Raw genomic sequence first — 26,911 nt, forward strand, 5'->3', positions numbered from 1 at the left:
GAGAGCTTGAGTATGCGGCGCCGGGGCTCGTCGGCGATCTCTTATCATCGAGCTTCGATGGCCTCGGCGTCGGCGTCTCGCGAGAAGATGACGGTTGTAAGAGAATTAAGGTGGTGATCACAAAGCAACAGCTGCAGGAGTTGGTTGCGAATAGGATGCCATTGGAGGTGGTGCTATCTGGGCTTCAGAGGAGAAGTAAACGTAGCATTGGATGTGCTGCAAACTGGAAACCACAGCTAGAGACGATACTCGAGGGGACGGAATGAAGGGCTTTGGTAGTAGTTCTTTAGAAGATTGGAGAAGAAGTTTGGATGCTAGAGTAGGATACTAAGCTCATGAAGCATGCATGTAAAAGGTTTAGGCTGTAGTTAATCTCCAGTGGATTAATTTGGAGGGTTGCCTTGTATTAGATATATATACACATGCAGATTGAAGAAATTACAAGAATTCAAGCAGGAATTGACTCAATTCTGTAAGTGAAATTAAGAGTCACTTTTTTTTTGGATGCAACTAATTAGTGATGATGATAAAGCTGTTGTTATAATTAACTTAGGATTAATAACACTTAGCTCCAATGAACTATCACCGATTTTTATATGCTTCCCTTAATTTTTTTTTACCACATAGAACCCTGAATTAAGAGGTTTATGTAGATTTTTTTTGGATTAGTTACACTAAACTCCCATGAATTAATTATCATTATTTTCTGCATATACTTTCTAAACTTTTTCTTTTACTGCATAGATCCTCGTTCATATAACTTTCTTTTTTCTTAGATGGGTCTATGTTGATATTTTTCTTGGTTTAATAGTCCTACCTTGATAATAAAGAAGTTCAAAGTATGTATGTAAAAAATTGTGATAGTTCACGGGGCTATGTATAATTTTAATTTTTGTTTTACTTCAAAGGACTTATGTGAATATAAAAAACTTTTAAGTTTTGTATATAAAAAGTGATGCTAATTTAATTAAGGAGGCTAAGTTAAATTATCCCATTTATTTATGATGGCCATGAAGAGATCATAGATCACACTGTTGGGGAGATAGTCTAGATAGTCTATATAGCCCAAAAGTAACTATAATAATCCTTTTATTTGTTATGGGACTAAACAATTCCCATTTGATATTCAATACACACAAAACTTAATTAACAGAACTGCTCAGAACTGTTACTGGTAAAAGTAAACCCTTTACCATATGTAATATAAATTTAGATGATTTACATTCTCTTTTTTTTTCCTCAAAAATAAACAATGAATTAAAAATTAAGAGCTTAAAAATTAAGAGCCCCAATAACAAAAGAATCCCACTAAGATATGAGGTAAATAACTGTGAAGCAAAGAACACAGATGACCCCACAGTCGAAGTCAGAAGATCTCTCGCGATCAGCCAACCTATCGAAAGGACGATTGACTTCCTTACATGAGAGACCTTTAACAAAAGAGAAATATTTTAGAAGTAACAAAGGATAATAACTTTTTTTTTTTGATGAAAGTGCGTGGACTGATATATTCCTTAAATACCCAACGTACAAGCCTCACCCTTTGGGGGGTGGGTCCAGATCTTACAAGGGTCTCTCTGCTCAGCTAGGTTGGCAAGAGAGTGAGCAAGAGTGTTGTTGCATCTACTCGTAAAGAGTATCTTGATATCCTGTAGCTTGTGTATCCACCATCTGCATTCTTTGATCACATTTAGGATCTCCCAGCCAATATCCAAATCTTCACAGCATTGACCGCTTTAACCACCATTTGAGAGTCACTAAAAAGCCAGCACTAAGAAGTCACTCTCATGTTGTGGATTTCTTTCAGACCTTCCAAGAGCGCCATTGCTTCCTCCATTTTTGTGTCGGAGCAGTGATTCAAGAATATAGATTTGCCCAAGCAAAAGGTGTTCAGGAATTCGCATATTGCAATACCAATGTCCCCACTGCAATTGCCCTTCCAAGAGGCATCTACCCAGCAGATGTACTCCCCCATTAAGGGGTTTACCACCTCGTTGTCCTCCCTTCCGGATACTGGGAATAGCGGTTGATTGATGTAGCCAAAGTTTTGGTTTGCATTCCTAATTGCTTCCTCTAGAATCTTAGTAGGGTAAGGCTTCACTTGCTTGAATACCCAGCTGTTTCTAGCTTTCCAGATGGCCCATATAATTGAGAAAGCCAATGAAAGTTGCTCAGTAGAGAAGGAGTTGCTTAGCTCCATGATCCACAGGTCCATCCTTGAGGGGCTGTTGTCAAACTTGTAACCCAAACTCGAGGCAAACCAAACAGCTCTAGCCATATTGCACCCTACCAACAGGTGCTCTATAGTCTCGTTCTCTGATTTGCAAATAGTGCAGGTTGTGGAGATGGTAGAGATGTGTTTATTCAGCACCGATAGTACTGGAAGGGCATCCACCACACAGCGCCAAATAAAAGTTCTGATGCGTGGTATTGAGTTGTTCTTGTGCCAAATGATCTTCCATAATCTCTTCATGGTACTTTGGTTTGATGAGCTCGCCAGGTCAGCACCACAACGGACCTTGTAGAAGGACTTTGCTGAGAATACTCCTGTTGGGGTGTACATCCAAATAAGCTTAGCTAGGTAAGCTGCTGCTGCTTGATTTACTTTGATATTGAGGATTGTTAAGGCAATGTCCTCTGGGAAGATAGCCCTCACCAACTCTTCTTTCCAATTCCTCGCTTCCATCAGATGGTTGGTGTGAGTGACTCCATGGGGCAATTGAATGTGGTCCAAACTAAATTGAGGAACCCAGGGATCCTCAATGATGGCAATCGATCTTCTATTGCCTACGTTCCAACGAGCACCTTGTTGTACCCAGTTTTTGACGTGAACTATGGAGCTCCAAACCCATGATTTCTTTTGCTTCCCTTTAGTGTTCTAGAAGGAAGTAGATCTGAAGTATTTGGCTTTTAATATTTTAGCCCAAATAGAGTTAGGTTCACTCAGCATCCTCCAGGTTAGCTTAGCCATAAGAGCCTGATTGACCTCTACTAACCTTCTAATGCCGAGCCCCCCCAGATTGATAGGTTTACATATTTGTTCTTTCCTTCTTCGAATCCCCACTAGAAATTCCTCATGAGAGTAGTCATTTTCTCTAGCAAGCCTTTAGGGAAGATAGCAGATGCCATGTAGTAGATTGGCATTGCACTAAGCACCAATTTGATAAGAGTTAGGTGTCCTGTATGTGACAGTTGTTTTTCTTTCCACCTCACAAGCTTATGTTTGAATTTATCCACGATGAAACTGAGAGCTTCTGCCTTTGATCTTGGTAGAAGCAGCAGATTGCCAAGATATTTATCATTTCGGTCTAGGTTTTTTACCTTGACCAGATTCAATACTATGTTCTTCTGCCCATGACTTGTTTTAGAGCTGAATTGAATGGCCGATTTCTCAAAGTTGATAGCTTGTCTTGACCAGTTGTAGTATAGGTCTTGACAACTATTGAAGTTTGCCGCCTCCTTCTCGTTAGCCTTCCCAAAAAGTAATAAATCATCAGCAAACATAAGGTGAGAGATCGGAGGTGCAGCTTTGGCTATCTTGATCCCTCGTATTCTGCTGAGCCTCATTTCATTTTCAAGGTGTAGTGATAATACATTGGAGCCGATGATGAATAAATATGGTGATAAAGGGCACCCATGTCTGATACCTCTCGAAGGAAGAAAATACCTGTCTGCTTTGCCATTTACTTCAATTGCCAGAGAAGTCGTGGAGATGCAAGCCTTGATAAGATGGATGAAGTTGTTTGGAAAGCCAAATAGTTTTAGTGAGTCGCAGATGAAAAGCCATTCCATACGATCAAACGCTTTGGATAGGTCCGCCTTAACCATGAAATTCCCTGACCTACTCTTTGAGTTTTTGAGAAAATGCATCACTTCCTGAGCCATAACTTGGTTGTCAACGATTTGGCATCCAGGGATAAAGGCATTTTGGGCTGGGGAAATGAGAGTTGAAAGTAGCGGCTTGATTCTCATAGCTAGCAACTTGGAGATGACTTTGTAAGTAGTATTACAAAGGCTAATTGGCGTAAAATCACAATCCGTGGTAGGGGCTTCCTTCTTAGGGATGAGAACAATATTGGTTCTATTCAACGCCTTGTCTATCTTTTTGGCGGCGAAGAATCACCTGACTTCCTCACAGATGGCGGCGCTTAGGTCTTGCCAATGCACTTGGAAGAATCTTGCGTTTAGACCTTCAGGCCCCGGTGCCCAGTCCAGAGCTAGGCTCTTCAGAACTCTTTGTTTGTAGGGCTGAGATAGAGCCTAGCAGCAGCTCCAGGATCTATCCTTGGCCAATTCATGCTATTGAACAGATGATGATTTGACACCGAGGAGGGGTTGCTAGAAGTAAAAAGCTTCCTAAAATAGTCGACAAAAGCTTTTCTAATTTTGCTCTAGTAATGGGTCCATTCACTGCTATTAATCTTGAGGCAGTCGACATTGCTTTTCCTCTTATGGGAAGTGGCCTGGGAATGGAAAAAAGTCGTGTTCCTATCTCCCCACCAGAGCAATCTCACCCTAGATCGCTGGTGCCAATAGATCTCCTCTTAGAGAAGAGTGTCCTCGTGCATGCTTCACAAGATTCGCTCCTTGGCCCATTCCTCCTCCCTCGAGCCTTTGGTCTGGATATGTAGAATCTCTTTCTCGATGACTTGGAGCCTTTCTTTTGGTCTACGACCATTCTTCCTGGCCCACAGTTTGATTCTGCCCTTGAGTTTAGTCAATTTTGAGAGTGATAGGTTGCGATCATTTGTCATTATCCAGGCCTCCTTGCAGCAGGTGGTGAAGGAGTCCATGGTTAGCCACCAGTTCTCCATCCTGAACTTACTCTTTGGCTTGCTTGCAGAGTGGGTAGATGAAACACCTTCGCCGCATAGAAGAGCATACACCTTGAAGGAGACACGAGGACCCTATCCAGTCTTTCTCTTATAAGATAGTTGGCACCTCTTCTATTGGACCAAGTGTAGGCTGGACCGGAAAAGCCTAGATCCATTAACCCGGATCTGCTAATCCAATCTGCAAAATTTCTCATCCTTGTTTGTTTTGACGGGAGTCCTCCTTCCTTTTCCGATGCCTTTGAAATATTATTAAAGTCTCCCATGCAGCAGCATAGGAGGGTGGAGTTGGCCACAAAATGGTTGATCTTGTTCCAAAGGGGAGAGTGATCTGAGCTGTGTGGATTACCGTAAACTCCCACAAAAATCCAATCCATCTTCGACGAGAGACCATGGATATGGGCAAAAATGGAGTTCTGGTCAGCATCTAACACTTCGACTCTAGTATCCTCCTTCCAAAGGAGCCAGAGGCCCCCCGCCTGACCAATGGGATTCACCACAAAAGAGTTCTTTAGAGGGACTTGAGAGATGATTCTCCTTGTCTTTGCTAGACCACACTTCATTTCTGAAAGAAAGGTGATCTTAGCTCTAGTACTGTGGAGGATGCTTTTCAAATTTCGGATTATTGCTGGTCCTCCACACCCTCGACAGTTCCAGGACAAAATGTTCATAGGTCCCCTTGCGGCGGGCTTGGCCTCGCCGCCTCTCGTTGTGCCGGTGGCTTGTCCACCGGATTGTTTTGGGTAGTAAATCGAGTGCGATCCTTCGGCAGCACCACTGCCTCTTTCAGGTAGCAAGGTTGTCCTTTTGGTAGGGGAAACTGTAGTGGCTGTGGCGAGAGGTGTGAAGTGTGTACTAGGCCCAAATGTTCTAGAATAATAGATGCAGGGCTGCTGGGGGAAAGGATGTGAACTGCCTGATTTTTGGCAGTTTCGTCCAATGACGAGAGCAGTTTTGGGTTGGAAACCATAGTAGTTTTTTTTCCTGGTGTGTGGTATGTTTGGAGCTGTAGTGTAGGGATTGGCTAGGGAGCATACCTCTTTAATTGGGATATTGACGAGTGATGGGCTGTCAGATCCCGCTTCAGACGCCATGCTAGCGTGTGGGCAGTTCTGTCCCTTTTTTGGGGCTCCAGTAGCAAGACTTGTCAAAACTTTCCCCCGCATGGGAGTAGGCCACAAAGCCCGTCACTTCTTGGGTAGTAGCATCTGATCTTGATTTCATGCAGGTCTTTGACACTTGGTCCTCCTTAGTCCCAAGGGTAGCCGGGTTGGGTGACACGTCACTGAGGTCAGCCATCTTAGTGATTGGATTATCCTTAGAGGAACGGAGCCCCTCCATTGGCGGGCTGTCGGAGAGAACCCACCGCTTCTTACACTTGATTCAAGAGAGCTTAGGGAGCCATTTAGATTCTAGAACATAGGTTTCAACAAGTCAGCTAGTAGTGGGTGAAGACGAGCTGGGTACTCTGATTTCATTTTCACTTCTAGAGCCCCCTTGTACATGCACTCAGAGTGGTCATGGCCGAGTCTCGCACAGAATGAGCCGTAGCGGGGTAGTCTTTCGTAGCGAACTTGCACCTCTCTTGCTTCCCCATTGAGGAGGGAGACCGAGAGTGATCTCACCAGAGGTTTGGTTATATCCACGCTAATTCTTGCTTGAATGAATTTGGACCACTGAGAGGCTTCTTGGGCTTCGCCAACCATTTCTCTCCCCACCCTTAGAATCAGCTTTTGAGCGGTGGAGGGTGAAAGATATTCCAAGGGTAAGCCATGAAACTGTACCCAAAAGGTGCAGTTGGTGAAGGACCAACTATCAATAGGAAAGTTAGGTGCAAATGGGGCCAAGATGAAGAGATCCCTGTTGAAAGTCCATGGAGTTCCAAACCAGACTCTCCATTTATCTTTTTCCTTGTTAAAGGAAATCAGGAAGGTGTTTTTGCTAGCTTCAATGAACTCCACAGACCCTTCCAAGTTCCAAGCCCGGGAGAGAGCGTTCCTCAGGCTAGAATATTGCCAGCCCTATCTGAGATGATCTTTCCAACCAGACATAGGTTGGGGTTTCTGTTGGGTAGAATATTTTCTTCTACAGGAGGAATGGTCTCCTCCATTCTTTCCTCTTGGAGGAGGGCCGAAAATTTCTTCACAAGGTCATCATCTGTAGACTCTTTTGCAAGTCCAAGGATGTAAAAGAAGTGGAAACCTCGTCAGGCGGGGAAGCTGATGTTGAAGGAGACTCCAAAGTCGGAGAGATGGAGGGTGGGTTGCCAAAACCCAAACCCCAAATGGAAGAGAGGGAAGGTAAGGTCAGAGATCACCAAAGATGCTAGCTCCAGGCTGATGCGGGAGGATTAGTAACAAGGAAGGTTGCCATTAAGGCTATCAGGTAAACTCTCCTAGGAGAGAAGAAAACCAGGGTGGGAGCCTCGGACTAGAGGAGACTTGACTTCTTCGAACCAAAGGTTGAAAGGCTGCCAACTACAAAGGACAATAACTTACATTATGACTTAGAAGCTAAAGAGATCCATTGAGTTTATTCAATACGGTCTTATTTATACTTATATAATTGATATATATTTCAACTATAATTTTAGCACAAGTGAATTATGATGTTTGATAGAGAATATTAAAATAGAATATTGATTTTGAAGTTAAGAATTTTACTTCTATGACACTAATTTGCAAGAAGAATATATATTTACAGTTTTGGTGCAATGGTTAGAACAACAAATATCGATTTAAAAAACTAAATTTCTAGGAAATTAGAAATTAAATAGTAGTTCATAACTCACTCTGGCCTGGGTCAAACTCATGGGTGAAATTTGATCTGGTTAACTTATTTTCACAAATCTTGAGTGATAGTTTGGAGCTATCTTTAGAGGAGCTATACAAGGATTTGAGACCTAACCTAGGTCATCTTGGTGTTATTTAAGCCTCCACTTTGAAGTATTGAAGAGATCACAATCGCGGCTTTGGAAGAGTCCGGATGAAAGGTGCTGAAATATTATCTTGGGATCCCATCTTTACTGCACTATAAAGGGTTACATCTCAAGGGTCATTGAGATGTAAGCGTTAACCCCGCGGGTCACGGAGATTAATAATTATAACGCACGCTTTCCTAACCCCCAAAAAATGGAATTGGATTTTGACTCTTGAGCAAGAAGTTAGGGTTACATTGGATCTCCAAAGTTAAGTGGTAACTCAAGATCAAATGGTTAGATGGTTGAGTGTTTTTAGGTTTGAGATAGATTCAGCCTAAGGTTTTGGTACGGTGGTGGAGATGGCAATGGTAGTTATTGATGTAATCAGTTGAGAAGAGATAGAGAAGAAGTAGGGCCATTCCTTAGGGTTAAGGCTCAGGCGTGGGTGGTTTGAGGAATGTGTTGGACGTGGAGTTCAGTGTTGGTAGGGGCTGGATTGCCACCAAAGGAAAGCTAGGTTGTTACGGACCAGATCTGGAATGATTTGCCTGTAGGATGATTATAAAAATTTAAGTGGAGGTAGCCTCGTGAGTTACGGTTCTAATAGCTCTAGTTTCACCTAAATCGGATATAGGGATGAAAAGATAAAAATAAAATAGTGGAGATAGATCAGGGAGGGCAGAACGATAATTTTCGATGTTGTGGCGATCATCAGAGGGTGATGGACAGCCAAATGTGGTGGTGGATGGCTAAGGGTGGTGGTGGATGGCCATGTAGTAGGGTGGCTGCTAGAGGTAGAAGGTGGCTAGGGTTTGGATGCTTGAAAGGGATTTACGATTAAAATCTACTTCTATGAAGATAAAGATAATCCAACGGTTAGTGTAAAAAAAGATAATGACGAGAATAATAACTGGCTAAACTTAGATTTTTCTCAATGATCATTATCAACTCATGTCCACCCCTATTTATAGGAGTAAAATCCCTAATGGATCGGATCCACATACGGATTGTCCGATTTATTTAAAATTCAAAACAGAAAGATAAAGCTAAGTAACTAATTTGACTCGACTTGACTTAACCCACGTGGTCGGATTGTAACAATCCACCACGCTTCCGACACCTTGTCCTCAAGGTGACTAGTCTCTCACGTCTTTGTACTCATATAACCTGTCGTGCCAATAAGTGGATTCGGGTTCGTCTTCTTCGAGTCCGCCTAGGAACATGATGTGGGCTAGCTGACGCTTGCATTTATGACCGGGGGTAAATCAATCATCACAGTAAAGCACAAGCCTTTTCTTCGACGCTCTTCCAAATCGTTGGGCACAAAGCGGTGCGTGATCATCTATCGGTTAGGCTGAGCCGTTGGTGCAGTCTGAGTCAGGGCAGATGCCGTCTCTAGTGGGCCGTGGGCTTGGGTCGCCTTTCTTCTCTCCTCCTTGTGGATCTGGTTTAGTTGATTCAACTTGGACTCCATCAGAACAGCTAAGGAGAAGGTCTCTTCAAAAGTAGTGGGCCTCAAAGCCTTGACCTCAGCCTGAAGCCCACTAATGAAGGTACTCTTCAAGGCCGAGTCAAACCAGTTAGTAACTCGGTTGCATATCCACTCGAACTCCTCCCAGTAAGCTCGAATTGTTGTTGACTGAGTCAGCTTAGTCAACATGGCTTGAAAGTCCTCGTACTAAGTCGGATCAAATCGAGCACAAATCGCATCCGTAAAGTCCTGCCAAGACTTAAATGGTTGAGTCTGCTCAGCCGACTGGTACCACCTAATTGCCACAACCTCCAAGTGAAATGAGGCTAGCTGGACCTTCTAGTGGTCGGGCGTGCCATGGTACGTGATAAACTGCTTCGCCAGATAGGTCCAATCTAGCGGGTCTCCTCTAGAAAATTTTGAAAAATTAAGCTTGACGGTCCGAGCTTGTATCCCAAAATATGGTCTGTCATCACGGGCGAAGTGACCTCGGGGTCGAGGCTAGTCTCGTGGGTCATAGGCCCATGAGTTTGGCTCATGTCGCCCCCGGGCTACATGCGGGTTCGGCTCAATCTGATGACGCGGGCCCACCGGTTCATTCCATCATTCATCCTTGGGCTCGTACTTATGCTCAGGGTCTTATTCATGGGTTCCAAACTGGTTCGCACGAAGTGGTCGAATCGATTCACGAAAATTTGGCCTGCCTTGAAAAATCGTGCGCTTCATCTCCTTCATTCCAATAACCTAACCCTAGGGCTGAATTTGGAATTCAGCCTAGGGGTGCTGCCATTGGGTGCATGGGGAGCGGCGGTGGCTGGACTCGATCGAGGATCATCGGCAGTCGACCCTTGGTTGGTCCTCGCGGCGGTGGAACGGCGGTGAGTGGCGATAGAGGGCCAAACTTGAATTCGGGCTCGAGCTGTTGTAGTGGCGGTCCTGGTGTGTCGCTGGCCAGTCCATCGACCCCCAACGGCTGCGGAAGGGACCAGTGGCCCCACTACAATGGAGTAGTGGCGGCGAAAAACTACGGCGGAGCTACCCCGACGTAAGGGTAGCTCCCTGCGGCTGTGGCTATCGGGTTTGGCCACCCGACTGTCACCGACGGCTGCGGTGGCCACCATTGGCTAGCAGTCAACCCTAGGAAGCCAGCCGTGGCCACTAGTGGCCGTGAGTGTCAGACCTGCGGCCACCAGCTGCAGATTTGCTGCAGCATGAACCGCCGCGGCTAGCGGTCTTCCAGCCAGTGCTGGCGCGAAAGGCAGCCTGGGCTCGGGTGCGGGGGCCTCGTGGAAGAGACTGGTCATGGCGATAGGGGTTGTGAGCGTTTGGACAACCGCTGGTGAGAAGGTAGGGTTTTCGTCCCTAGCTTCCACCGCGGGTGGGGAAGATGATCTCGCGGACACTATTGCGAGTGGTTTTGGCGTGGCAGCAGCATCTGGGAAGATCTGCAGGGTAGGAGAGGTCCTCACCGCTGCTAGAGGAGGGGTTGAGGCCACGATTTGGGCTGGCTCATCCCCTCCCTCACGGGTTGATAATGGTGGCTGCATTGGCTTTGTCCCGTCGTGGTCGGTAGTGTTGGCGGCGCAAGGTGGCTGTTGTGAGTCAAGAGGGCTATCGCCAAGGTTTGAATAGCTTTGTCCATCCTCTCCATAATGGATCTAGTGATCTCGTTAGAAAAATCTTTAAAAATCACCTTTGCCCACATCGACGGCTCATCGTCAACTATTGGTGGGATTGGAGGGGGTGCCAGATCAACTCCCACAGGAACGGAAATCAGATCATGGTCCTCCATGGTCGATGCCTCCTCGTTGGCCTTGGAACGTGTGTTAACCATCTTCCGAGGAACGTCGGCTTTGATACCAATGTTACGGACCAAATCTGGAACGATTCGCCCGTAGGATGATTGCAAAAATTTAGGTGGAGCTAGCCTCATGAATTAGGGTTTTAATGGATTTAGTTTTACCTAAATCGAAGGTTGGGATGAAAAGATAAAAATAAAATAGTGGAGATAGGTCAGGGAGGTAAAATGGTAATTTCTGACGTTGTGGCGGTCGTCGAAGGGTGGTGGACGGCTAAGGGTGGTGGTGGATGGCCGTGTAGTAGGATGGCTGCTGGAGGTAGAAGGTGGCTATGGTTTGGATGCTTGAAAGAGATGTACGGTTAAAATCTACTCATATGAAGATAAAGACAATCCAACGGTTAATATAAAAAAAGATAAGGACGAGAATAATAACTGGCTAAACTCAGATTTCTCTCAATGATCATTATCAACTCATGTCCACCCCTATTTATAGGAGTAAAATTCCTAACGGATCGGATCCACATGTAGATTATCCGATTTATTTGAAATTCAAAATAGAAAGATAAAGCTAGTTTCCACCTTACGCTGGGAAGAAGTCCTTAGCCCTTACGGTGATAGTTGCTTCGACACAACAACAATGATTGTGAGGCTTTGCGATGGTTGAGGGACCTCCATTACGGCCGGAGGAGGGGTTGAGGACGTAGTTTGGGCCGTCTTGTCCCCTCCCTCATGGCTTGGAGTTGGTGGCCGTGCCTGGCCAGTTTTCACCGTGTCTGATAGTGTTGCTGGCATGGGGTGATCGTGCTGGGCTAGGAGATCGCTGTCAAGGCTTGGATCACATTCTCATCCCTCTCGGAGCTCTCTATGGCTTTCTTCGATGATTCAATCAATGCCTTTGCCTATGTGGGTGGTTCATTGTCAGTGGTTATTGGTGGTGGAGAGAGCGCCAAAGAAACTCCAACAAGAATTTAAGTTCCTAGTTCTCTATGGTTGCTCTTTCCTTGTTTGTTTTGGATCGCGTGATAACTAATGTCTAAGGAATGGTGGCTTTAATATCACTATTACGAACCAAATTTGGAATGATCTAGATATAAAATAATTATGATATTTTAATAGAGGAAAGTCTTAAAAGTCACTGATTTAATGGCTTTAGTTTCACATGATTTTAGGATCAAAGTGAAAAGATAAAATTAAAAACAGTGGAGGAAGATTAGAATTGGATAGATTATTAATTATTCGACGTTGCGATGGTCGTAGGAGGGTGGTGGACGACTAAGAATGGTGGTGGATGGCAGTAAGGATGATCCTTAAATTGATATTGATCCTTAAAATTGATATGCATAACTGTTGTCTTTCTATACGACAAATTCTTGAGTTGTGGTACTCTTTTCCTACCTGCAACAGGACAAAGATTATCTTACTCTTACTTTTAAGATAGTCTAAGACTAAAACATAATTTTTAATTCTTCATTGGATACTTAGATGATTAAACAAAGAAGCCTAATTCCTATATATATAGAGGTCAGGTACTATCAATCATATTCGAACTGCTACTAAAGGTTTATATGACTCGAACTAGGATTTACCTTAGAGACTTACATGACTTAATTAAAAATTATCTTACTAGCTTACATGACTTAATTAGACTTATTTTATTGGTTTACATGACTTAACTAGATTTGCTTTAAGAGCTTACATAAAAAAATAAATTAATTAAAAAAAAATAAACGATTCATCGAGCCAAATGTCCTCATGATGTGATCTGATCTAACTTGGTCTTGTTAGATTTATTTGTACTTATATAATTGGCAAATTGTATTTCGAAACAAATTTATATTCATGTAATGCTTCTAAATTTTATGTATGAGCATATATACAAGATATGAGATATTTGATAAAGAATATTAAAGTGGAAGATTAATTTTAAAATCAAAGTATTCGAAATGATTTTGGAATCATTATTAAAGTGCTTAAAATGTGTCATGATGGTTGAAGAAGTACGAAAGTTTACCTAAAGACAAAGAAACATACACTATGTATTCAACTATTTAGTTTGCCGTTTGAATAAGGCGTTCGAATGCACCATACAAGAGTTCACACCACGTTAGCACATACAGAGAGATTATTTTTGTCGTTCAAACGCAACCCGCAGGTGTTCACACATACAGAGTTCACAACGTGCTCACACTTCAAGTCATCATATTCTAACACAGTTAGGCTGCATTCGAATTTGGAATTTCTGAAGTTATGTGAGATCTAATTTGACTTAGATTTAGTTTTATTTCTAAGAGGTATTTAACTTATCTCTAAGAATATAAAATAATTTAATCTAATCCTAGGATGGAGGACCATTAAGTATTAATCTAGAGATCACCTTTGGGAGGCTATTAAAGATCAATTCTTAGTTTTAGATGGAACGTGCTCAATCGTTCTCATCTCATCGCATCTACATTCGATTTAGAAGAACTACGTCTTGAGGGTCATTGAGATAGAGGGATCAAACTTGAGGGTTACTGAGGTTTAAAAACCAATCACGGGAAGTAGTGTGTCGGGGGGTTCTAGCGAGCAAGGTTGGTACGGATTGAGTCGTGGAGATCGGCAGGTGATCTGTAAGCTCATTGCTAACTGATACAAGTTTTAGTGATCAGTTTTGATTTGAGTTTGGATCCATAGTTTTTTTACTCGATTTTGGGTTTTTTCACGTAAAAACTTTTGTGTTTGCGATCGTCTTTTTTATGCTTTATTTTTCGCACATTATTATCGATAGCGTGTTATAAATCTCATCTCCTAGGGCATTTCTTACAATTTTTAATTGGTCTAAGAGCATACCTAAATATTCACGTTAGTTTTTGTTTTTTATAATTGGTATCAGAGCATACCTAAGTATTCATGTAAGTTTCATTTTTTTTAGGTAGCCTTCACTTTGAAGTTTTGAAGTGATCATGATCGCGGCTTTGGAAGAGTTAGTATGAAAGATGCTTTAATATTCTCTTGGGATCCCATCACTACAAAGGGTTCTATTTTGAGGGTCACTGAGACGAAAGCATCAACCTCGCGAGTCATTGAGATTAATAATCAATCACGAAAAGTACTACATTCGAGTTTGAGCAAATAAGACCTTACAAATATAATCACGGGTATCAAATGGGCATTCAATAAGCCTATCTTACAATTGCTACACTGATTTTATTGATTGGTTCGATTCTTTTTTACCCTGGTTTAATCTAGGGTTTTTTCCAAATAAAATTTTGCCTATTTGAGATTGCTTACTCCATGGTTTATTATTCTACATTGACTTATTATTATAGCGTGTGTAGATCATTTCCAGAGGGTTTATAAATGCTGGTTTTTGCATGCTTGTTGAGTTCCTTAGTTCCATATTCCTTGAGCATGTTATTTTTTCTTTATTAAGCTGTGGTGGTTTTGTATATGATCTAGTAGCTATAATAATATCACATTTACTTAGATATCATATACTTGTTGATACAAAACTTTAGGTGTGCTGCACACTAACTGTTTATATTAATTTCTGATAGAGATCTATTTCTTTGTTAGGCAAATAAAATGAAATCTTTTACTATTGTGTGTTTGATCTAGTTGCTCTACATTTTTTTTTCTATATCTTAGATCATCCTAGTTGATATATATCTCCTTGTTTGATTGCTTGCGCACTTCAAATGTTTATCATATGTACTTCTTTGTAGACTCATATCACCTTTTTCTTTTTATTCATTTAGATCATCATCTGCCATGTTTCATGATGATCATGTGATTTCTTTGATTAATGTGAATAATGTTGATGATGAATGGACTAAAAAGCTTGACCAAGAGCCCAAATGAATCCTTCAAAGTCCATTGCTAAAAGCTTAAGGATTGAGAGCAAAGATAGGCCGGAAGGAAATTAATGCCTTTGATTTTGGTTGTCAAGGTTTTGAGCATAATGAGCAAGATTGCCTAAATAGCAAGAAGAAGAATCAAAGATATTATTTGGCTTTCCATTCATCCTTATTATCTTCTAATGCTTCTTGTGGAGTGTCCAACAATAGAGAGCGACACAGAAGAAGATGGAGAAAAGGATCTCCAAGTCAACTTTGATGGACTCTTCAATAAATACTCCCAGGTTAAGAGGCTAAATTTGAAGCTTAAAGATGACATTGATGGAGAAACAAGAGGAATCTGTCAAGAAGTAGGGCATCTCAAAGAGAAAACTTAAAAGTTCTAAGAAAATTTGAAAAATGTTTTTTTAAACTTAATCTCCTTAACTTATGAAAACATATGTTTACTTAATAATGTTAAATTTTTGAAAGTTAATGTGTATATGGTGGGCAAACTTCTCTTGATTTTGAGTTATATAACGCTAAGACTACAATATTTGACATTGCAAGGTTTAAAAATTTGAATCAACTCCTTGGATCTTAAAACAAGAGAAAGGAGAAAAAAGGATTAGGATATGCTGGTAAATGCTCAAACGCCACTTCTCCAAAATTCCAATGTTATATATACTCTTCTTTTTTTGTTAAATCATCTTGTGACGTAAGTATTTCTTGTATTAATTGTAAGGTAAATTTTGATAAACATGTAGAGAACTTTAATGCAGATTTTAGGACATCTAGAAATATTAACTTAAAAGGGTTATGTTTCTACATGTCACCATTGTGGGATCAAGGGTAGGGTCATGTGGAGTCAAATATTTCACTAATAATAGCATGTCATTGAATAACATTTGGCATAATGCATCTAGGAACAATTATATTCATGCTTTTGGTAGTTTTGATGCTAACTAAGAATAATGTATTTGATTGCCATGACATATCGTATGTGATTCCTTATTTTGACCATGATAGGGTTGACGGTAGGAGGAATGGAAAGTCAAAGTCTAAGAAGAAAGCCTAAGCATCAATCTTATATCCTAGCTCTCCTAGTGAGTGACAAGAAAGTGTATATGAGAACAAGTTAGATGAGAGAAATGACCTCGCAATGCCCCCTTTACGGTGATGTTATTAAGTGATCCCATACTATTGAAGTGTAGATAGTATTTCAAGTATTGTTTGACTTTTTCAAGATAGGATGCAAATGTTCTTCCAAGTCAAATTTTGGTGCAAGATCTGGTTTTCAAAATCTTTTATTTAGGTCTGGTTTTCTAATCTATGAATGTAGCCAAAATGAAATATATTTTATACCTTATGAGTGAGCAAAATTGATTTTCATAAGCAAATGCGTGCTTGAAGCATGGAGATTTAGATTTCGAGTAAGATTATTTATTTTTACATTTGTCTTTGTGCTGATTTTATACCGGAATGAGATTTAACTATTTGAAAGCTTTGTAAAACTATATTTTAGATTGTTTATCTAATGCTTTTTATGTTGAAATAAGATTTAATTATTTGAAAGTTTGGCTAAGCTATATGTTGGACTATGGGCTTGAAAGCCATTGTTGAAGTTATTTTATAGGAATCATGTATTATATGGCTTGCTTAATGGGCGAACACTAGAATGTGATCACATGATAGAAATCCAAAAGCTTTGGTATCCCATAGTATAAATTGAAAAATATCTAGACACACATATATATCTAAACCCTAGGCAATGATATCACTTCTTTGCTTAAGTAAAAAGCAAAAGAAATATTAAAAAATAAAAACAAAAATGAACACCAAGATTTTAACTTAGAAAAACCTAAACGGAAAAAATCACGGATCCAAACTTGGATCAAAACCAATCACTAGAATAATGACAGCTACAACACTGACTCATAAAACAACTCATCGATCCCCACGACTTTGTTCCTCTTAGTCTTGCTCGTTAGAACCCATGATTCACCGCTTCTCGTGATTGATATCTAACCTCAGTAGCCCTCGAGATTGATCTTTCGTCTAGATAGCCCTTAAGACAAAAGTTTAATGCTTTGTAGAAGAGCCGGACCTTGTTGGTTGAAGAAACGATATAGCCTCAAGAATTCTCCTTCAATGGCATTCACCAACCACCCTAGAGTTAGGACATCACAATGCTTATATATGTAGCCAAGATAGAGCCAAATCCAAGTTATATTCGTAATCACGAAAGTCCAAAATTTGCATATTACGCAGGTGCGTTTGAATGCGGCCTGAGTGCTTTCGAATGACCTGACTTGTTCTCGGGTGTGTTTGAACGGGCTTAAGTGCGTTCGAACGCGGTGGCTTGATTTTCACAGGTTGCATTTGAACCCGCAAAAACACTCCTCTGTATGTGTGAACGTGCTGTGAACATATGCAAGGTGCGTTCGAACGACCCTTGACTACGTTCGAATGACAGACACAACATTCTCTATATGTGCGAACTCCTACACACGCGTTCGAACGGCCCGAACGCGTTCTCTGTATATGTGAATGCTTGTGCTCGCGTTCGAATGTCTCGAACACGTTCTCTGTATGTGCGAACGCCTGTGTACGTGTTTGAATGGCTTGAATGTATTTTCTCTATATATGTGAACTCCTGAGAGTGCGTTCAAACGCGGTGTGAACGCAAAAACCTTTCTCCTTTGATCTTGCAATTCTTCAATCCCAATACTTTCTAGATTTGTATAAATACTCATGTACATATATAAAAATACTTAGCATATTTTGTACACAATTGCCAACACTAAAATCCTAACATAAATGAGACTAACCTTGATACCCCTATAATTAATAGGGATGGGGACTACCAGTGGAGCCAATACATTAATACTCTGGTATCTCCAAATTAAAATAAGATGGGCTTTAGTGGGCTAAAGCTAACGATGGTTGCCTAAATTGACATATTTTGATATTTTAATTGTGATATAGTGTATAATGATTTATTTTGTATAGTGTAATCGATCTGATTCTACGTTATGATTTGATGCTTAAATTTGAATATTAATTATTTGCTTATTGCTACAAATCAAATCTGGACTGATTTGGACATAATAAAATTATAAAAATTTAGATGGTGATAACTTCGTGAGTTAGAGTTCTAATAGCTCTAGTTTCACGCCAATCGGATATTTGAATGAAACGATATAATTAAAATAGTGGAACAAGATCAGAACAGAGCAGAACGATAATTATCCAACATTACTGCGGACGTTGAAGGGTGGTGGACAATTAAAGATAGTGGTGGACGGCCGTATAGGAGGCTGGCTGATGGAGGAAGGTGGTGGCTAGGGTTTGGGTGTTTGGAAGGGTTCTACAGTTACGATATACTCCTATAAAGATAAAGACAATCTAGTGACTACGATAAAAATAGTAAATGCGATAATAAAAAAAAACTAAACTCGATTAATTTCTCAATGCTTGGATACATAGATGATTAAAGCTCAACTTCCTATATATAGAGGTCGGGTATAATGAGTTCTATTTAGACTTAGCCATAAAGACTTATACGACTCGAACTAAGATTTGTCTTAGATGTTTACATGAGTTAATTGAACTTGCCTTAGAAGCTTATATGACTTAATTGAATTTGTCTTAGTGGCTTACATGACTTAATTAGACTTGTTTTAAGAGCTTACATAAGAGATAAATATGAACCAATTAAAAAATAAATAGACTCGATCCATCAAGCCCAATATCCTTATGATTAGATACAATTAGACACGGATCGTATCACTTACTTTATTATATTTTCAATTATGTATCTGATTTTCAAAACAATTCTACTTATTGAACTGTGATGTGAGCTCATTATGTTATTTCTCCCTATTTCTGATGACCCTTATAAAGTGTTAGAATGTATAGTGGGATTCTCTGCAATATAATTTTGGTAGCATATTACTAGTAGTTACATTTTGATTATACCAATGTGGCTTGTGTTGGATGTCAAAAGTAGAAGTTTACTATGTATACTAATTTTTGATGCGAACCTAGTTAGATCGAATCTTATCATGAGGATATTAGGCTTGATGGATTGAGTCTATTTATCTTTTAATTGATTCATACTTATATAAGCCCTTAAGGCAAGTCTAGTTAAGTCATATAAGCTACTAAGACAAGTTCAATAAAGTTATGTAAGCCTCTAAGGTAAGTCCTAGTTCGAGTCATATAAGCCTTTAGGGGTAAGTCCAAATAAGATTCATTGTACATGACCTCTATATTTAGAGAGGCCAGGCTTTATTAATTTAAGCATCTAAGCATTGATAAATTAGTTTAATACTAAGTATATCTTAGGAGTAAGAGTAAGATAATCTAAGAGTAGGAGTAAGTTAATCATAGCTATTTATTTTCTTATGAGTAGATCTAAGTTAGAAATCCTAATTTGTTAGGAACCATATCTGAACTGATCCGTACGTAAGAAAATTATGAAAATTTAGGTAGTGATAGCCTCTTGAGTTAGAGTTCTAATAAATCTAGTTTCATATAAATCGGAGATCAGGATGAAAAGTTAAAAATAAAACAGTGGAGATAGGTCAGTATATGATAGAATGGTAAATATTTGATGTTGTGGTAGTCGTCGGAGGATGGTGAATGGCTGTAGGGTAAGGTGGCTGCTGGAGGAAGGTGGTGGCTAGGGTTTGAAAGCTTTGGAGGTTCTACGGCTATGATATACTCCTAGAAAGGTAAAGACGATCAAAGGGCTACGATAAAACGATAAATACAATAATAAGAAAATAACTAAACTCAATTAGTTCTCAATGCTTGGATGCTTAACAAGAGCCCTAACCCCTCTATATATAAAGGTAGGTTACAACTTTTAGGACTAGCCCTAAAGGTTGACACGACTCGAATTAGGATTTGTCTTATATGTTTACATGACTTAATTGGACTTGTCTTAAACACTTATTTGACTTTCCTTAATGGCTCACATGACTAAATTAGACTTCCTTAAAAGGCTTACATCATGAAATAATTAAAAAATAAATAGATTTGATCAATCGAGCTCAATCTCCCCGTGAATTGATTCGATCAGACCCGGATCACATCCTAATTCTACCTCCAACTAATAGCCACCATCACCTACAGCAGCCACCCAACCCTGCTGCCATTCACTACCACCCTTGGCCGTTCGCTACCCTCGGACGGTCACCACCATATCGGATATTTACCGTTTTGCTCTATTTTAACGTTGCTCCACTATTTTAGTTATATATTTTTATCCAGACATCCGGTTGACGTGAAACGAGAGCTAGAACTCTAACTCTCTAGGCTACCAACATCTAAATTTTTATAATTTTATTACAACCGAATATGTCCAGATTTGGTTTGTAACACTTTTAGTGGTGCTGTTGTATCCCCAAATTACATAGATGCATCGTGGTTGTGTTTTTTTAATATTATGTTTATTAAGTTTAGCACATTGAAAAAAAGTCGCTCATATTATAGCATAAGTAGATTATCAAATATTACAGAGGTGTTATAGGCCTTGCGCTCTATTAAGCACTATTAAAAAGGAGTTGTGGCCGGTCATACTCGTCTACGATAGTGTCAGTAGGGGGTGTGATAGTTGCGTGATTATTTTTGTGCCCTAATAGTATGTACTTTTATATTCTTTTAGTTATTAATTTTATCTTGGTTTGTAAGTTCTTCATCTTGTTATTATATATATACATCTTCAAGATTTTGTTGCTTTCGGTTGTTCGAAGTTTCAAGTTTTGATTTTGTTTGGATATCTTCAAAATTACAAAAAAATGTTAATACATTTTCATAGATTAGGGTGAGTTGTGAAGTTGACTACGCTATGTTAGGTTTTTGTCTTATATATTTATATGACTTAATTTGAGAAATTTCATAGCGCTTTTCTCCTTTGATCATTGCAACAATTGAGAACTAAATTTTATTGCACTTGATAACTGTATGATTAGTTGGATTCATTTTATTTGACCAATAAGGTCCTCTATAGACCTTTACTGCTCCCTCGATAAAAGTGCTATCTTCTTTATTAACCAGGTTGATGCAAGTACTAATAACTTTGTAATAGAAACATTTAAAGAAAAGTTGGCAGGCCGGAAGGCAAGGGTTTTATCTCATGCAGAATGACTAATTCTCATAAAATCGGTATTCAACAGCATACGAATATACTTCATGTCAACTGTCCTCTTCTCTAAAGCAACTCTTAAGCAAATGGACAACATAATGTGAGATTTCTAGTGGGGAAGCAATGGAGGAAAACATAGGCTATACTTAAAGAGCTGGAAGACTCTATGAAACCCACTTGAGACTGGTGATCTGGGCATTCAAAATTCACAGATTGTTAACCAGACCTTATTACTTAAGCTTGCTTGGCACCTTATCACTGTGGAAAATAGCATGTGGGCTTGACCTTGTGAAGGCAAAGTACTATCCCAGGACTTCTTTTTGGGTTGCAAGCAAGAGACGAGTTGCCTTCTAGGTATGGAGCTCTATAGCAGTTCTAAAATCAACTTTGGAGAGAGCAATCAGAATAGTAATTGGCAATGGCTTAAAGACATCTACTAAGGACAACCCCTAGGTCCCAAGCTTTTATCTCTCTATCTTTATCCCCGCCACATCAATATAGTAGCAGATCCGATCAACGTGCGAAATGCTACCTGGAACATGCAGCTTATCAACTCCCTCTTCCCAGCAGAGGTCTCTACTAGAATCTCTAACATCTTTATTAGTGCAGCGTCACGGAACAATCATGACAAGGTTGTTTGGACTCCAACTTCGAGTGGCAAGTTCACCTCCTAATCTGCTCGCGAAATCTTGGCAAAAGGGGTCTAGTCTTATTCTATCTTAAGCTTGGACATAAAATGGTTGTGGAAAGTCATCTGGAAGGGCACTGATGTTATCCCAAGGATAAGCACCTTTGTTTGGCATGGCGTGGCAGGAGCACTCCCAATCCGTGCAGTCCTCAACCATAGGATTCCTCAAATCGATAGTGAGTGCCTAATTTGCAATCCCCACATGAAACAATAGAGCACCTACTCTTCCACTATAATTTCTCGCGAGCTATCTAGTTTGTTGGAGGATTGGGGTTGCATACAGATGAGTTAAAAGGAAGCCTAGCAGATTGGATCTAGGACTACAGCACCAAGATATCAAAAGAGCAGTTAGGGTATGCTTTTATTACTATGTGGATTATCAAGAAAGCAAGGAACAACCATGTGTTCCAGAAGACTAATCCTAGTCCCAAACAAGTGCTCAAGCAGATCACCAAGTTTGCAGAACCTCCTGCTAGAGAGGACTACCCATCCAATGCGCCTACACCCAATGATTTTAACGAAACCCCTCCAGATCAAGATACCAAATTTTGCTAGGTTGATGTTGCTTGGAGAGATGGAGCTGACGGAGGCATATGTATTTTTAGATGTTCGAAGGGACCTCATGTCTAGAAGTATGAGTATCTAGTGCGCTATGAGGATGCTCTAGTTGGGGAAGCCCTAATTATGCTATCGGGTATCAAAGATCTACAAAGTTAAGGAGATAAGACTATGGCCATTGTTTCTAGTGATTGCTTAAATGTGGTCCATGATTTCAATAGGGATGCTTCTAAAGTCAATTGGCTTATTGTTCATATTATTCAAGAGTGCAATAGGTGGATTCGACTTTTTACCTCTTTGAAGGTACTTCACTCGAGCAGGAAAAATAACCTTACTACTCACTTTCTAGCCAATTTTGCAATTAAAAAAAAATCATGTAAAGAATAGACTGATCCACCATTGGATTAAGTGTTCAGAAAGTTTAGTAATGAGTTATGTCTATAGACTTCCCCTAAAAAAAGTTTATTTGACCATAGATATAGTGTCACTCTATTGCATGTTTGTTTATAAGAAGAGTTCACTAAAAACAGTTAACAGTTTAGTGTGAAAGTTATCTTATTAGTGTCCAATGTGACATTGTTCACATAGAAAAAGAATATAATATAATATAAGTATATGATTTTATGACATAAGAAAAGGGCTACCTATAATATATGTGAAAGCAATCATTGCCAAAAAGAAAGAATATTGGTTAGTGCAGAAAAGTGTTGAGTCCACTGCTTGAATTAGTTTAGTCTTGATGTTGATTTCTTGACTAAGTGCATAAATAGACTAAAATATCAAGACACTGCTTATGAGTCTGTTGGATAAGTTGGCGTGAACGATTTGTGTAGAGTATAATATCCAGTTGCAGGTATTTGTGGATCTTCTCACTATATATCTCATAGTTTTTGTGGTCTAATTTCATCAGTTATTCAAAGTCCTAAAATGTATCTACAAGAAGTAATTGTGGATACATATGATGTTAATTTCAATATCTTGACGAGAGATTTGAAGATTTTTGTCATGAAAATTTTTGACATTGCGTGGTTCCAGTTGATTATTATATTATGGGAAATTTGCATATAACAATCTAACTTTATCAAAATTATGGTTTACACTTTATCTTTTTACTATTTACAAATCAAGACTTATGATTTAGTAAATATGTGTAGAAAATATACTGGTTTAGATTTAAACTAACACCGTTTTGGCATATGGCATAAAATGAGAATATTCCATTAATTAATTTTTTTTAAATAACTAAAATGCCCTTGTTCTTCTTCTTTTTCGTCTTCTCTCCTCTCGTTTAATATGAATCGGGTCAGATCGGATTGTATCACAAAGGCTTTAGGCTCGATAGATTGAGCCTATTTATTTTTTAATTAATTCATATTTATGTAAGCCCTTAAGATAAGTCTAGTTAAGTCATGTAAGCCATTAATGCAAGTTCAATTAAGTCATAGAAATCACTATATTACACACTAGATTTAGATTGATTTGGACGTAATAAAAATTTAGGTGTTAGTATTTTTGTGAGTTAGGATTCTAATGGCTCTAGTTTTACCTAAATAGAAGGTCTGGATGAACAAATATAAATAAAATAGTGGAAGGAGGTTGAAATAAGGCAGAACGATAAATATTTGACGCTGCGGCAGTCGTTAGAGGGTGGCGGACGACCAAGGATAGTGGTGGACGGCCGTAGGGTATGGTGGTTGGTGAAGGTGATGGTGGCTATGAGTTGAAGTTAAAATTAGGCTTTGTAACTTAGATATACTCCTAGGGAAATAAACAACTGACATTAATTTACTTCTACTCCTAGATTATCTTACTCTTACTCCTAAGATAAACTCAAGACTAAAATAATTCCTCAATGCTTGGATACTTGGATGAATAAACAAAGAAGTCTAGCCCCTCTATATATAGATGTCAGATATAATGAGTTCTACTCGAACTTAGTTTTAAAAATTTATATGACTCGAACTAGGACTTGCTTTAGAGATTTACATGATTTAATTGAACTTGCCTTAGTAGCTTACATAACTTAATACCTAAGTGGCTTATATAACTTAATTAGACTTGTTTTAAGGGCTTATATAAGCATGAACAATTACAAGATAAATAGACTTGACTTGACTTAACCTACGTGGTTGGATCATAACACATTAAGGCAAGTTCAATTAATTTATGTAAGTCTTTGAGGTAAGTCTTAGTTTGAGTCATATAAGCCTTTACGGCTAAGTCTAAGTAGAACTCATTGTACCCGACCTCTATATATAGAGGAGCTGGGCTTCTTTATTTAAATCTAAGCATCCAAGCATCGAGAAATTATTATAGTCTTGACTCTATCTTAGGAGTAAGAGGAAAATAATCTCAGAATAGAAGGAAGTTAATCATAGCCATTTATTTTTCTAAGAGTAGATCTAAGTTAAAAACTCTAATTCTATCTCTAACCCATAACTACCATCACCTCCAACAGCCACCCTACCTGCTACAATCTAGGTTGGACTAGGTCGATCTAGAGGATGGGTTGTAGGCCAAGTTGGTCCACTCAAAGGGTATTGGGTTAGGCTCAATACAATTATCTACTCTATTTGCTTATTTACTTATTGTATTTACTTTAATTTAGTCTCACATTGGGTAATGGGCTAAGCCTACTTATATCTCACTCCTATAAATAGAATAGCTGGTCTTCACTTGTAGGCATGATGGATGAATTATTATAAAAATTCTAGCTTGAGCCTACTTCTCCCTATTCTATCAGTCTAGGACTTGACTCATCATAGTTATATCCCTGTCCCCTATATTCGACTAGTCGTTCTCTTTCGACCTTAAGAGCCGACTCCCTCTTCTCTCATTTTCTCTGCCTTGCGGAGCACCTCGATGTAGCTCACACCATCTCATTCACCTCCTCCACATCTTAAGGTCTTCCCCAAGCCTATAGGCATTCCACCATTTGTCAACGACCTCCATCCTATCGATCCTTAGGTTCCACCTCTTACATCCATCGCGTAACTATCTGACATTCGGATAGTGTTTGCACAATAATTCTTAATCTACTCATTCGATCGACTTGATTCAGATTGCGTTGGATCTCTGACTCCTAGGAGAACAACCTATCAGAATATCAGATCTTTCGGATGATTAGATCGATCATAATTTATCTCAAAACATCCATCTCTAGATCTATTCTGATCTAGTGCAGTATTCGGTAAAACCTTGATATCTAAAAATCTACATATCGATATATGAAAATTCACATATCGCCTTAGAACCCACGACCCCATTCTGAAAAGTTGACTCAGTGATCTATCTTCCATCCAAATCTGATAAGTATCCAATGGTCGGATCATCGATAAATCAGCTCAGAAGATACAGTTGTATTGAGATCCAAATCAGATCTCAATCTTCATCTATTTCGAATTTTTTTCTAGATTTCCTTAACTATCATTCCATATCTTTCCTATCCCCTTCCATCAAATTTCATCTACCATCTATAGCCATTCTTTCTCTACCATTCATCCCTAATCCTCTATAATCATCCTCCATCTAGCCAATCATCCACCATATCCCAAAATCAGATGGTTGGATTCGATACGTTCTACAGACGCCTCGAACTGTGATCGTAACACTGCCGTACAGTCGTCCGCTAGCCTTCGACGATTGCCACAACGTCAAATATTGATCGTTCCACATTTTGACCTTACTCTATTATTTTATATCTATTTCATGGGGCTATCACCACCTAAATTTTTTATAATTTTCTTACCTATGGATCGGTCCAAAACTGATCCTTTAGATGAAATTCTTTATAGAGCATCGTAATATTTGAAAATGTGCTCTTTCAAAGAATCCAGACAAAATTACACATTTAGAAAATCTTGAGACACATTGCCAATAATCTAAAATGTTACAAATAATATTGCACACGAAGAATAATATGACTATTTATAATATCGTAGTATACACATGTTTCATAAATTACAAGACAAAGGAAAATATAAGTGGATCCACTCACCTATAGCCAACGTGGAAATAGTTTATGATAAGAAATCTAGGTATAAGGGAGAATTGTCACCTTTAGCTAAAAGGAAACCATAATTAATTTAGCTAATCAAGAGAACTTCTTAATTAGGTTTTGGTTAACATTAACCTTAAAAGTCTATTTGTAACAGTTCATATCTGGGTTTACCTTCGTTTTGAATTACTTTCAAACTTATCTACATCAGAATTAGTTTCAAATCTACATAAATTTCAGATCTGAATTTATCTCAAACATGGATTAAATTCATATTACATTAACTCTACGTCAAATAACTTAGTTCAGATCTAGATTAGGTTTGAATTAATTTTGAGTTGGATTAGGTGGAAGAAATTTTCTATTTGATTTAGGTTCTAACCTTTTTAAAAATTGAAATTGTAGTTTCGATAAAATCTCAGTTATTTCCGGATCGATTCCATTTTGTTTAGATTTAATCAATTTGCAGATATGAACACATATGTCTGAATCTTGATTAGTTTTAGATTGTTAGAGGTATTATTTTGCTAACACTTTGCTTTCCACATGCTTAAGCTTCTGATTCTAATACTTAAGCAAGGTTTATGCAAACTCCCGGAACAGTCAGGTTTTTAACTCATATTATTTATCGACCTAATTGAACGAATGTGAAATGACAATTTTACCCTATATTAG

At 39.1% G+C, this 26,911-nt stretch overlaps 1 protein-coding gene across 1 annotated transcript; it reads right to left on the reverse strand.

The window, feature by feature from the left end:
* Positions 1-1,308: 1,308 nt before the first annotated feature.
* LOC140773376 (uncharacterized) lies at positions 1,309-3,885 on the reverse strand. The gene is made up of 4 exons (XM_073115894.1): positions 3,322-3,885; positions 1,810-2,878; positions 1,532-1,717; positions 1,309-1,430 (listed from the first exon to the last, which is right to left on the reverse strand). Exons 1-4 carry the CDS (start codon positions 3,883-3,885, stop codon positions 1,309-1,311), a joined length of 1,941 nt encoding a protein of 646 aa, XP_072971995.1.
* Between the last annotated feature and the right edge of the window lie 23,026 nt (positions 3,886-26,911).

This window comes from Typha angustifolia, chromosome 2, assembly GCF_048772165.1.
Source record: "Typha angustifolia cultivar Huaian chromosome 2, ASM4877216v1, whole genome shotgun sequence".
Taxonomy (NCBI): domain Eukaryota; kingdom Viridiplantae; phylum Streptophyta; class Magnoliopsida; order Poales; family Typhaceae; genus Typha; species Typha angustifolia.

What these genes read in the sequence shown, in the direction of transcription:
- LOC140773376 (XM_073115894.1), bottom strand. Translation starts at nt 3,885, where the DNA reads ATGGCTCAGGAAGTGATGCATTTTCTCAAAAACTCAAAGAGTAGGTCA. An exon ending in AGCAATGGCGCTCTTGGAAG is followed by an intron (nt 1,718 to 1,809) that starts GTCTGAAAGAAA and finishes AATGCTGTGAAG; the next exon opens with ATTTGGATATTGGCTGGGAG. An exon ending in CCCCCCAAAGGGTGAGGCTT is followed by an intron (nt 1,431 to 1,531) that starts GTACGTTGGGTA and finishes CTTTTGTTAAAG; the next exon opens with GTCTCTCATGTAAGGAAGTC.